At 40.7% G+C, this 12,266-nt stretch overlaps 1 protein-coding gene across 3 annotated transcripts in view; it reads left to right on the top strand.

Moving 5' to 3' along the window:
- SH3RF2 (SH3 domain containing ring finger 2) overlaps positions 1-12,266 on the top strand; it is a 140,140-nt gene that overhangs the window by 100,286 nt on the left and 27,588 nt on the right. For all 3 annotated transcript variants that reach the window (XM_060008612.1, XM_060008611.1, XM_060008610.1), the window contains exons 6-7: positions 10,517-10,608; positions 12,063-12,233. In XM_060008612.1, coding sequence (XP_059864595.1) covers positions 10,517-10,608; positions 12,063-12,233 — 263 coding nt within the window. The remainder of the gene's footprint in view (positions 1-10,516; positions 10,609-12,062; positions 12,234-12,266) is intronic.

The raw sequence follows: 12,266 nt of genomic DNA, 5'->3' as shown, positions 1-12,266 counted from the left end.
TTCATCTCTTGATGGACACTTAAGTTGCTTCCATATCTTGGTAATCATAAATAATGCTGTTGTAAGCATTGGAGTGCATGTATCTTTTCTTTTTTTTTTTAATTTTTGAATTTAGTTTTATTTATTTTTTTATACAACAGGTTCTTATTAGTCATCAATTTTATACACATCACTGTATACATGTCAACCCCAATCTCCCAATTCATCACACCACCGCCACCATCCCCCTGCCGCTTCCCCCCTTGGTGCCCATACATTTGTTCTCTACATCTGTGTCTCAATTTCTGCCCTGCAAACCAGTGCACCTGTACAATTTTTCTAGGTCCACATATATATATATATGAGTTAATATATGATATTTGTTTTTCTCTTTCCGACTTACTTCACTCTGTATGACAGTCACTAGATCTATCCACGTCTCAGCAAATGACCCAATTTCATTCTTTATTATGGCTGAGTAATATTCCATTCTATATATGTACCACATCTTCTTTATCCGTTCGCCTGTTGATGGACATTTAGGTTGCTACCGTGACCTGGCTATTGTAAACAATGCTGCAATGAACATTGGGGTGCATGTGTCTCTTTGAATTATGGTTTTCTCTGGGTATATGCCCAGTAGTGGGATTGCTGGATCATATAGTAATTCTATTTTTAGTTTTTTAAGGAACCTCCATACTGTTCTCCATAGTGGTTGTATCAATTTACATTCCCACCAACAGTGCAAGAGGGTTCCCTTTTCTCCACACCCTCTCCAGCACTTGTTGTTTGTAGATTTTCTGATAATGTCCATTCTAACTGCTTTGAGGTGATACCTCATTGTAGTTTTGATTTGCATTTCTCTAATCATTACTGATGTTGAGCAACTTTTCATGTGCTTCTTGGCCATCTGTATGTCTTCCTTGCAGAAATGTCTATGTAGGTCTTTGGCCCACTTTTGAATTGGGTTGTTTGTTTTTTTAATATTGAGCTGCATGAGCTGTATATATATTTTGGAGATTAATCCTTTGTCCATTGATTTATTTGCAAATATATTCTCCCATTCTGAGGATTGTCTTTTCATCTTGTTTATGGTTTCCTTTGCTGTGCAAAAGCTTTGAAGTTTCATTAGGTCCCATTTGTTTATTTTTGTTTTTACTTCAATTACTCTAGGAGGAGGATCAAAAAATATCTTCCTGTGATTTATGTCAGAGTGTCCTTCCTATGTTTTCCTCTAAGAGTTCTATAGTGTCCAACCTTACATTTAGGTCTCTAATCCATTTTGAGATTTTCTTTGTGTATAGTGTTAGGGAGTGTTCTAATTTCATTCTTTTACATGCAGCTGTCCAGTTTTCCCAGCACCACCTACTGAGGAGACTGTCTTTTCTCCATTGTATATCCTTGCCTCCTTTGTCATAGATTAGCTGACCATAGGTGTGTGGGTTTATCTCTGGGCTTTCTATCTTGTTACATTGATCTATATTTCAGTTTTTGTGCCAGTAACATATTGTCTTGATTACTGTAGCTTTGTAGTATAATCTGAAGTCAGGGAGTCTGATTCCTCCAGCTCCACTTTTTTCCCTCAAGACTGCTTTGGATATTCAGGGTCTTTTGTGTCTCCATACAAATTTTGAGATGATTTGTTTTAGTTCCGTAAAAAATGCCATTGGTAATTTGATAGGGATTGCATTGAATCTGTAGATTGTTTTGGGTAGTATAGTCATTTTCACAATATTAATTCTTCCAATGCAAGAACATGGTATATCTCTCCATCTGTTGGTATCCTCTTTAATTTCTTTCATCAGTGTCTTATAGTTTTTTGCATACAGGTCTTTTGTCTCCCTAGGTAGGTTTATTCCTCAGTATTTTATTCTTTTTGTTGCAGTGGTAAATGGGAGTGTTTCCTTAATTTCACTTTCAGATTTTTCATCATTAGTATATAGGAATACAGGAGATTTCTGTGCATTAATTTTGTATCCTGCAACTTTACCAAATTCATTGATTAGCTCTAGTAGTTTTCTGGTGGCATCTTTAGGATTATCTATGTATAGTATCATGTCATCTGCAAACAGTGACAGCTTTACTTCTTCTTTTCCAATTTGTATTCCTTTTATTTCTTTTTCTTCTCTGATTGCTGTGGCTAGGACTTCCAAAACTATGTTCAATACTAGTGGTGAGAGTGAACATCCTTGTCTTGTTCCTGATCTTAAGGAAATGCTTTCAGGTTTTCACCATTGAGAATGATGTTCGCTGGGGTTTGTCATATGTGGCCTTTATTATGTTGAGGTAGGTTCCCTCTATGCCCACTTTCTGGAGAGTTCTTTTTTTTTTAACCATTTTAAAAAATATTTATTTAGTTATTTTTTTGGTTGCGTTGGGTCTTCACTGCTGCGCGCGGGCTCCCTCCAAAAGCGGCGAGCAGGGGCCACCCCTCTTTGCGGTGCGCAGGCCTCCCAATGTGGTGGCCTCTCCTGCCGTGGAGCACAGGCTCCAGGTGTGTAGACTTCAGTACTGGTGGCACACAGGCTCAGCAGTTGTGGCCCGCAGGCTCCAGAACACAGGCTCAGCAGTTGTGGCACACGGGCCCAGTCTGGAGAGTTTTTATCATAAATTGGTGTTGAATTTTGTCAAGAGCTTTTTCTGCATCTACTGAGACGATCATATGGTTTTTCTTCTTCAATTTGTTAATATGCTATATCACATTGATTGATTTGCGTATACTGAAGAATCCTTGCATCCCTGGGATAAATCCCACTTGATCATTGTGTATGATCCTTTTAATGTGTTTTTGGATTCCGTTTGCTAGTAATTTGTTGAGGATTTTTGTATCTATATTCATCAGTGACATTGGTCTGTAATTTTCTTTTTTTGTAGTATCTTTGTCTGGTTTTGGTATCAGGGTGATAGTGGCCTCATAGAATGAGTTTGGGAGTGTTCCTTCCTCTGCAATTTTTTGGAAGAGTTTGAGAAGGATGGGTGTCAGCTCTTCTCTAAATATTTGATAGAATTCACCTGTGAAGCCATCTGGTCCTGGACTTCTGTTTGTTGGAAGATTTTTAATCACAGTTTCAATTTCATTACTTGTGATTGGTCTGTTCATATTTTCTATTTCTTCCTGGTTCAGTCTTGGAAGGTTATACCTTTCTAGGAATTTGTCCATTTCTTCCAGGTTGTCCATTTTATTGGCATAGAGTTGCTTGTAGTAGTTGCTTAGGATGCTTTGTATTTCTGCGGTGTCTTTTGTAACTTCTCCTTTTTCGTTTTTAATTTTAGTGATTTGAGTCCTCTACCTCTTTTTCTTGATGAGTCTGGCTAACGGTTTATCCATTTTGTTTATCTTCTCAAAGAACCAGCTTTTAGTTTTATTGATCTTTGCTATTGTTTTCTTTGTTTCTATTTTATTTATTTCTGCTCTGATCTTTATGATTTCCGTCCTTCTGCTAAATTTGGGTTTTGTTTGTTCTTCTTTCTCTAGTTCCTTTAGGTGTAAGGTTAGATTGTTTGAGATTTTTCTTGTTTCTTGAGGTAGGCTTGTATTGCTACAAACTTCTCTCTTGGAACTGCTTTTGCTGCATCCCATAGGTTTTGGATCCTCGTATTTTCATTGTCATTTGTCTCTAGGTATTTTTTGATTTCCTCTTTGATTTCTTCAGGGATCTCTTGGATATTTAGTAACGTACTGTTTAGCCTCCATGTGTTTGTGTTTTTTCAGTTTTTTCCCTGTAATTCATTTCTAATCTCATGGTGTTGTGGTCAGAAAAGATGCTTGATATGATTTCAATTTTCTTAAATTTACCAAGGCTTGATTTGTGACCCAAGATGTGATCTACCCTGGAGAATGTTCCATGCTCACTTGAGAATAACGTGCAATCTGCTGTTTTTGGATGGAATGTCCTATAAATATAAATTAAATCTATCTGGTCTATTGTATCATTTAAAGCTTCTGTTTCCTTATTTATTTTCATTTTGGATGATCTGTCCATTGATGTAAGTGAGGTGTTATGGTCCCCCACTATTATTGTGTTACTGTCAATATCCTCTTTTAGAGCTGTTAGCAGTTGCCTTATGTATTGAGGTGCTCCTATGTTGGGTGCATATATATTTAAAATTGTTATATCTTCTTCTTGGATTGATCCCTTGATCATTATGTAGTGTCCTTCCTTGTCTCTTGTAACATTCTTTATTTTAAAGTCTATTTTATCTGATATGAGTATTGCTACTCCAGCTTTCTTTTGATTTCCATTTGCTTGGAATATCTTTTTCCATCCCTAACTTTCAGTCTGTATGTGGCCCTAGGTCTGAAGTGGGTCTCTTGTAGATAGCATATATATGGGTCTTGTTTGTTTATCCATTCAGCAAGCCTGTGCCTTTTAGTTGGAGCATTTAATCCATTCATGTTTAAGGTAATTATCAATATGTATGTTCCCATGACCATTTTCTTAATTGTTTTGGGTTTGTTTTTGTAGGGCTTTTTCTTCTCTTGTGTTTCCTACTTAGAGAAGTTCCTATAGCATTTGTTGTAGAGCTGACTTGGTGGTGCTGAATTCTCTTTGCTTTTGCTTGTCTGTAAAGCTTTTGATTTCTCCATCGAATCTGAATGAGATCCTTGCCAGGTAGAGTAATCTTAGTTGTAGATTCTTCCCTTTCATCACTTTAAGTATATCATGCCACTCCCTTCTGGCTTGTGGAGTTTCTGCTGAGAAATCAGCTGTTAACCTTATGGGAGTTCCCTTGTATGTTATTTGTTGTTTTTCCCTTGGTGCTTTCAATAATTTTTCTTTTTCTTTAATTTTTTCAATTTGATTATTATGTGTCTCGGCATGTTTCTCATTGGGTTTATCCTGTATGGGACTCTCTGCGCTTCCTGGACTTGGGTGTCTATTTCCTTCCCATGTTAGGGAAGTTTTTGACTATAATCTCTTCCAATATTTCCTCTGGTCCTCTCTCTCTCTCCTACTTCTGGGACCCCTATAATGTGAATGTTGTTGAATTTAATGTTGTTCCAAACGTCTCTTAGGCTGTCTTCATTTCTTTTTTCTTTTTTCTTTTTTTTTGCGGTACGTGGGCCTCTCACTGTTGTGGCCTCTCCCATTGCAGAGCACAGGCTCCGGATGCACAGGCTCAGTGGCCATGGCTCACGGGCCTAGCCGCTCCGCAGCATGTGGGATCTTCCTGGACCGGTGCACAAACCCATGTCCCCTGCATCAGCAGGCGGACTCCCAACCACTGCACCACCAGGAAAGCCCCTGTCTTCATTTCTTTTCACTCTTTTTTCTTTATTCTGTTCAGCAGCAGTGAATTCCACCATTCTGTCTTCCAGGTCACTTATCCATTCTTCCGCCTCAGTTATTCTGTTATTGATTCCGTCTAGTGTATTTTTCATTTCAGTTATTGTACTGTTCATCTCTGTTTGTTTGTTCTTTAATTCTTCTAGGTCTTTGTTAAACATTTCTTGCATCTTCTCGATCTTTGCCTCCATTCTTTTTCCGAGGTCCTGGATCATCTTTACTATCATTATTCTGAATTCTCTTTCTGGAAGATTGCCTATGTCCACTTAATTCAGTTGTTTTTCTGGGGTTTTATCTTGTTCCTTCATCTGGTACATAGCCCTCTGCCTTTTCATCTTGTCTATCTTTCTGTGAATGTGGTCTTTGTTCCGCAGGCTGCAGGATTGTAGTTCTTCTTGCTTCTGCTGTCTGCCGTCTGGTGGATGAGGCTACCTAAGAGGCTTGTGCAAGTTTCCTGATGGGAGGGACTGGTGCTGGATAGAGGTGGCTGTTGCTCTGGTGGGCAGAGCTCAGTAAAACTTTAATCTGCTTGACTGCTGATGGGTGGGGCTGGGTTCCCTGTGTTCGTTGTTTGGACTGAGGTGACCCAACCCTGGAGCCTGCAGGCTCCTTGGTGGGGCTAATGGCAGACTCTGGGAGGGCTCACACCAAGGAGTCCTTCCCAGAACTTCTGCTCCCAGTGTCCTTGTCCTCACGGTAAGCCACAGCCACCCATCACCTCTGCAGGAGACCCTCCAACACTAGCAGGAAGGTCTGGTTCAATCTCCCCTGGGGTCACTGCTCCTTCCCCTGGTTCCCAATGTGCACACTACTTTGTGTATGCCCTCCAAGAGTGGAGTCTCTGTTTCCCCCAGTCCTGTCAAGTCCTGCAATCAAATCCCAGTAGGCTTCAAAGTCTGATTGTCTAGGAACTCCTCCTCCCGTTGCCAGACCCCCAGGTTTGAAAGCCTGACGTGGGGCTCAGCACCTTCAATCCAGTGGGTGGACTTCTGTGGTATAAGTGTTCTCCAGTTTGTGAGTCACCCACCCAGAAGTTATGGGATTTGATTTTATTGGGATTGTGCCCCTCCTACCATCTCATTGTGGCTTTTCCTTTGTCTTTGGATGTGGGGTATCTTTTTTGGTGAGTTCCAGTGTCTTCCTGTCGATGATTGTTCGGCAGTTAGCTGTGATTCTGGTGTTCTCACAAGAGGGAGTGATAGTACATCCTTCTACTCCGCCATCTTGGCTCAGGCTCTCTCGTCATCTTCTACTTGTTGGTCAAGTTCCTCTAGGTCAGGAGTGCATGTATATTTTCAAATTAGTGTTTTTTGTTGTTTTTTTGTTTGTTTGTTTTGGACATACACCCAGGAGTTTAATTTCTGGGTCATATGTTAGTTCTATTTTTATTTTTTTGATAAACCTCCATACTGTTTTCCACAGTGGCTGCACCACAGTGGCTCCCACCACCAGTGTACAGAGGTTTACTTTTCTCCACATCCTCACCAACATTTGTTATTTGTGTCCTTTTTGATGATAGCCATTGTCACAGGTGTGAGGTGATATCTCATTGTGGTTTAGTTTTGCATTTCCCTGATGATTAGCAATGTTGAGCATCTTTTCAACGTGCCTGTTGGCCATCTGCATTTCCTCTTTGGAAGCATATCTATTTAGACCTTCTGCCCATTTTTAATCGGTTGTTTGTTTTTTTGATGTTGAGTTGTATGAACTGTTTACATATGTTGGATAGTAATCCCTTATTGGTCATATCATTTGCAAAAATATCTTCTGTCATTCAGTAGGTTGTCTTTTCATTTTGTCAATGGCTACATTTGCTGTGCAAAAGCTTTCAAGTTAATTAGGTCCCATTTGTTTATTTTTGCTTTTATCTCCTTTACTTTAGAAGACAGATCCAAAAAAATATTGCTACAATTTATGTCAAAGAGTGTTCTGCCTATATTTTCCTCTAGGAGTTTTATAGTATCCAGTCTTACATTTAGGTCTTTAATCCATTTAGAGTTTATTTTTCTACATATCAGGTGGACTCTCAACCACTGTGCCACCAGGGAAGCCCCCTTTCTTTTATATGTAGCTGTCCAGTTTTCCCAGCATCACTTATTGAAGAGAGACTGTCTTTTCTCCATTGCATAGTCTTGTCTCCTTTGTCATAGATTAATTGAACGTAAGTGTGTGGGTTTATTTCTGTGCTCTTTATCCTGTTCCATTGATCTGTGTATCCATTTTTGTGCCAGTACAATACTGTTTTGATGACTATAGGTTTGTAGTATAGTCTGAAGTCAAGGAGTGTCATTCCTTCAGCTCTGTTCTTCTTTCTCAAGATTGTTTTGGCTATTCGGGGTCTTTTGTGTTTCCATACAAATTTTTAAATTATTTGTTCTAGTTCTGTGAAAAATGCCATTGGTATTTTGAAAGGGATTGCAATGAAGCTGTAGATTGCCTTGGGTGGTATGGTCATTTTAACAATATTGATTCTTCTAATCCAAGAACACAGTATATCTTTCCATCTATTTGTGTCATCTTTGATTTCTTTCATCAGCGTCATAGTTTTCAGAGTACAGGTCTTTTGCCTCCTTAGGTAGGTTTATTCCTAGGTATTTTATTCTTTTTGATGCTGTGGTAAATGGGATTGTTTTCTTAATTTCTCTTTCTGATCTTTCATTGTTAGTGTATAGAAATGCAACAGGTTTCTGTACATTAATTTCATATCCTGCAACTTTACCAAATTCATTGATGAGCTCTAGTAGTTTTTCTGGTGTTGTCTTTAGGATTTTCTACTCAGAGTATTATGCCATTTGCAAACGAGCAGTTTTACTTCTTCCTTTCCAATTTGGATTCCTTTTATTTCTTTTTCTTCTCTGATTGCCATGGCTAGGACTTCCAAAACTATGTTGAATATAAGTGGCGAAAGTGGACATCCTTGTCTTGTTCCTGATCTTAGAGGAAATGCTTTCAACTTTTCATCATTGAGTACGATGTTAGCTGTGGGTTTGCCATATATGGCCCTTACTGTGTTGAGGTATGTTCCCTCTTTGCCTGCTTTCTGGAGAGTTTGTATCATAAATGGATGTTGAATTTTATCAAATGCTTTTACTACATCTACTGAGATGATCATATGCTTTTTGGCATATTTTTAAAGCTTATTAAAATATATTTCACATAACATACATTTAAGCCATTTAAGATGTACAAGTCAGTGGTTTTTAATATATTCACAGATGTGCAACCATTTTCACCACAATTTTACAATATGTCACCACCTCAAAAAGAAACCCTGTACCCTTAACTATTATTCCTATATCCCCCTAAATCCCCAGCCCCTGGAAACCACTAATCTACTTTCTATATAGATTTGCCTCTTCTGGTCATTTCATATAAATGGAATTATGTAATGTTTTTTGTGTCTGACTCCTTTCAATTAGCATAATGTTTTCAAGGCTTATCCATGTTCTGGCATATATCAATACTTCATTTCTTTTATGGTTGAATAATATTCCACTGTATGGATATACCACATTTTGTTTATTCATTCATTAGTCAATGGACATTTGGGTTATTTCCACCTTTTGTCTATTATAAATAATGCTGCTGTAAAATTCATGCACAAGCTTTAGTGTGGACATATGTTTTCATCTCTCTTGGGTATTGGACTTACTGGGTCATATGGTAATTCTATGTTTAGTCATTTGAAGAACTGCAAAACTATTTTCCAAAGGGCCTGAACCATTTTACATTTCCACCAACACTGTATGAGGGTTTTGATTTCTCTACATTCTTGCCAACACTTGTTACTATCTGACTAGAATAGTTTTCTGATCCTATACCTGGATTGAAATGTCACACATACATACGCAGCCATACATATATTTCCACAGTCATTGGCACACACATAAAACTATACCCATTCATATTTGCACACACCTCTAGAGTTTACATACCTACACACATAATTCCAGATAGACATTTACAACCATACATACATATAATCACACAGAGTATACATGCTTATCAATCCACAGACCCACATATGTGAACATAATCAGACATACAATAGACCAGTGCCATCATACATGTACATACAATTGTCATGGGTTCTGAAAAAGCATACGCAATTGTAGAAAGAACCAGAGATACATATACTTGGTAATGGATTAGCAACTGCCCAAACACACATATGCAAATAATAGTTATACCCACAAAAGCATAGTCGTAAAAAGGCACACATACCATCGCTTATGAGTTGACAACTAAAGACAGATTGAGTGTATTTACTCTGGATGGCATGGAGATGGTTGAGGTTTCATTAGTCCTTGGTGGACTGGGTAGAAAGGTCTTTTTGTTCATTTATTCATTCTTTAAGCTACAAGTACATATTGGGCACATAAGAAATACAATGATGAAAAAGACATAGTCCCTGCCCTCATGGAACTTACAGTCTAGTGATGGGGGATGGTCAGTAACTAAACAAGGAAACAATCACAGCCTGTGATATATGCCAAGAAGGAAATGAGCAAGGTAAGATGTTAGACAACAGGCAAGGTGCCAGGATAATAGGCAGTTTCCGATACTTTTAGCATTATTGCTCCCTCTTTCATCGTGGAAAAGTAAAGAGGATGCAGATTTACCTTCCTTAAGTCACTGGGTAAACTGGTGTGTGTGTGTGAGTGTGAGTGTGTGTGTCTGTGTGTGTGTTAATACTGATAGTGTGGGCTCAGGACCTAGACAACCTGGTTTAAAAGTTTGTTTCATACTAGTTAGGTAACTTTTCTTTCCCTCAGTTTCTCATCCAAAAATAGGGATGATAATAGTCCCTTTAATAAGGATTAAATTAGCTGTTACTTGTAAAGCTCTTAAAACTGCCTGGCGAGTGTTAAGTTCTCAATATTAGCTATTGTATCATTTTATGAGAATAGGTTTTCATAGAGGGAGGTGAGTGCAGTGGGAGATGGGTAGGCAGGGGCCCAGGGAAGAGATCGAGGATCCTGGCAGTACCCTGTTGACTGTAAACTAGACAGGTCTTCTCCTCTGCCCTCTCTGAGCAGTCTTTTGGATTGTGACCCTGGCATGCCACCCCAGCAAACGATAAACCAATCTACCACCACTCGGCTCTGCCTACAGCCCCAAACCACAGAGAAGACACATGCTGGGTGGTGCCAGGCGTGGCCCTTGGTTTTTGGTTGTGTCAGGCTGCCTCTGCTGTGGGCCTGGCTGGTGATGTTCACTGGTTCTGCCTGGCTTTTCTGTCTGTGTAGGTCAGCACTTATCACCCTGCACCTGCCTCCCCAGGACATTCCACAGCCATCATCAGTCTGCCCGGCTCCCAGCAACACCTCTCAGCTAACATGTGAGTAAAAAAAGCTCAACCCTCCACTCCCGGTCCTGGCATAGAGGGGTCATCTTTGCCATCCCTCTGCCATCAAGCATCTCCCGTCCCCAACCAACACATCCAGAGAGATAACAGCTCCCCTTCTTTTACAACCTCCAAAGGGAATAATGGTGAAAAACACAAATTACCAAACCACATCATCCTGGCTCATTATTTTACAAAAGTAGAAAGAGATTGGAAGATTATATACCAAAACATTACAGGAAGCTTAGGTACTGAGCAATTTCTATTGTCTTCCTTTAGATTCACAATGCAAGGTCATCAATAGATGTTGCTCTGGTAATCAGCAAGACATAAATATAGCATTTTAGAGGGGAAAGGAACTTTGCAGATGGGAACACTCTCCTAGCCCCTTTGATAAAACCTTTCAGTGTCTCACAGTCCATAGAGTCTAGAAGGACTTCCTAACATCCAGCCTGAGGCCATACACTGGTAACCCTGAACCTGGCAAGCCAAAGTGGGTTATTTTTTTTTTTTTTTTTTTGCGGTACGCGGGCCTCTCACTGTTGTGGCCTCTCCCGTTGCGGAGCACAGGCTCCGGACGCACAGTCTCAGCGGCCACGGCTCATGGGCCCAGCCGCTCCGCGGCACGTGGGATCCTCCCGGACCGGGACACGAATCCGTGTCCCCTGCATTCTCCTACCACAGCCTCACTATTCCCCAGGGTCTTCACCCCCTGGCTTATACCTGGATATCACCTGCCCAACTCCTGTGTGGACTTCAGAGAGGCAAGTCACTGCTCTAACCCGAAAACATTTCTACCATGTTTCAAGCCCATCCTCCTCCACGCCAACATGCAGCCAGTATTCCACTGCGTGCCAAACACTGAAATTAACACCCGCCTCCCATTTTCCCATGTCCACCTCTGGCCTACATTAAGCTAAGCTCCTCGGGCCATTCCTGGGGATCAGACATGTCCCTACCCTCAGGAGAGGGAGTGGATCAGAGAGGTTTCTCTTCTGACCCCTCAGTTCCCTGAACCTTGATGGCTGTGACCATTGTCTTGGGGGATACGCTAAGCAGTGTGAAAAAGCATCCTAGATAGAACCATCACTTCCAGGTTTGAGACCCAGCTCTGCCACTGATTCCTGGTCACCAACTCCTTTCTCTATTCTAGACCAGTTTCCCCATTGTCAAAGTGCTTATGTGACCTAAATGAGTGATTTGCAGCTGTGGGGCACTCTGTGGAGGAGCAGGGAGGAGGTGGGGGCAGGGATCTGGGCGCCTCCACTGCTACTTCAACCAGGCTCCACCACTTTCATCTGCCTTACACAGTGAGATTTCAGTTCTTAAAAGGTGTTGTTGCTAAACACCGGGCAGGTGGGCTCTAAGTTTTCCTCTCGCTTCACCCTTCACTGGTTCCAGGCCTTCCGCTCACCAGCTTCCTTTACCAGTTCCTTTTGTCTCCCCAGGTTTGTAGCCCTGCACTCCTACTCAGCCCATGGACCTGACGAACTGGACCTGCAGAAGGGAGAGGGCATCAGGGTCCTGGGGAAGTACCAGGATGGCTGGCTCAGGGGTGTCTCCTTGGTGACCGGGCGAGTCGGCATCTTCCCCAACAACTATGTCATCCCCATTTTCAGGTGGGTCCTCTCCAATCTCAGGCATCAGAGGGT

Source organism: Delphinus delphis, chromosome 3 (genome assembly GCF_949987515.2).
Source record: "Delphinus delphis chromosome 3, mDelDel1.2, whole genome shotgun sequence".
Classification (NCBI taxonomy): Eukaryota; Metazoa; Chordata; class Mammalia; order Artiodactyla; family Delphinidae; genus Delphinus; species Delphinus delphis.
Note: the sequence above shows the minus strand (reverse complement) of the source record. Positions and strands in the feature narration are given on the sequence as shown.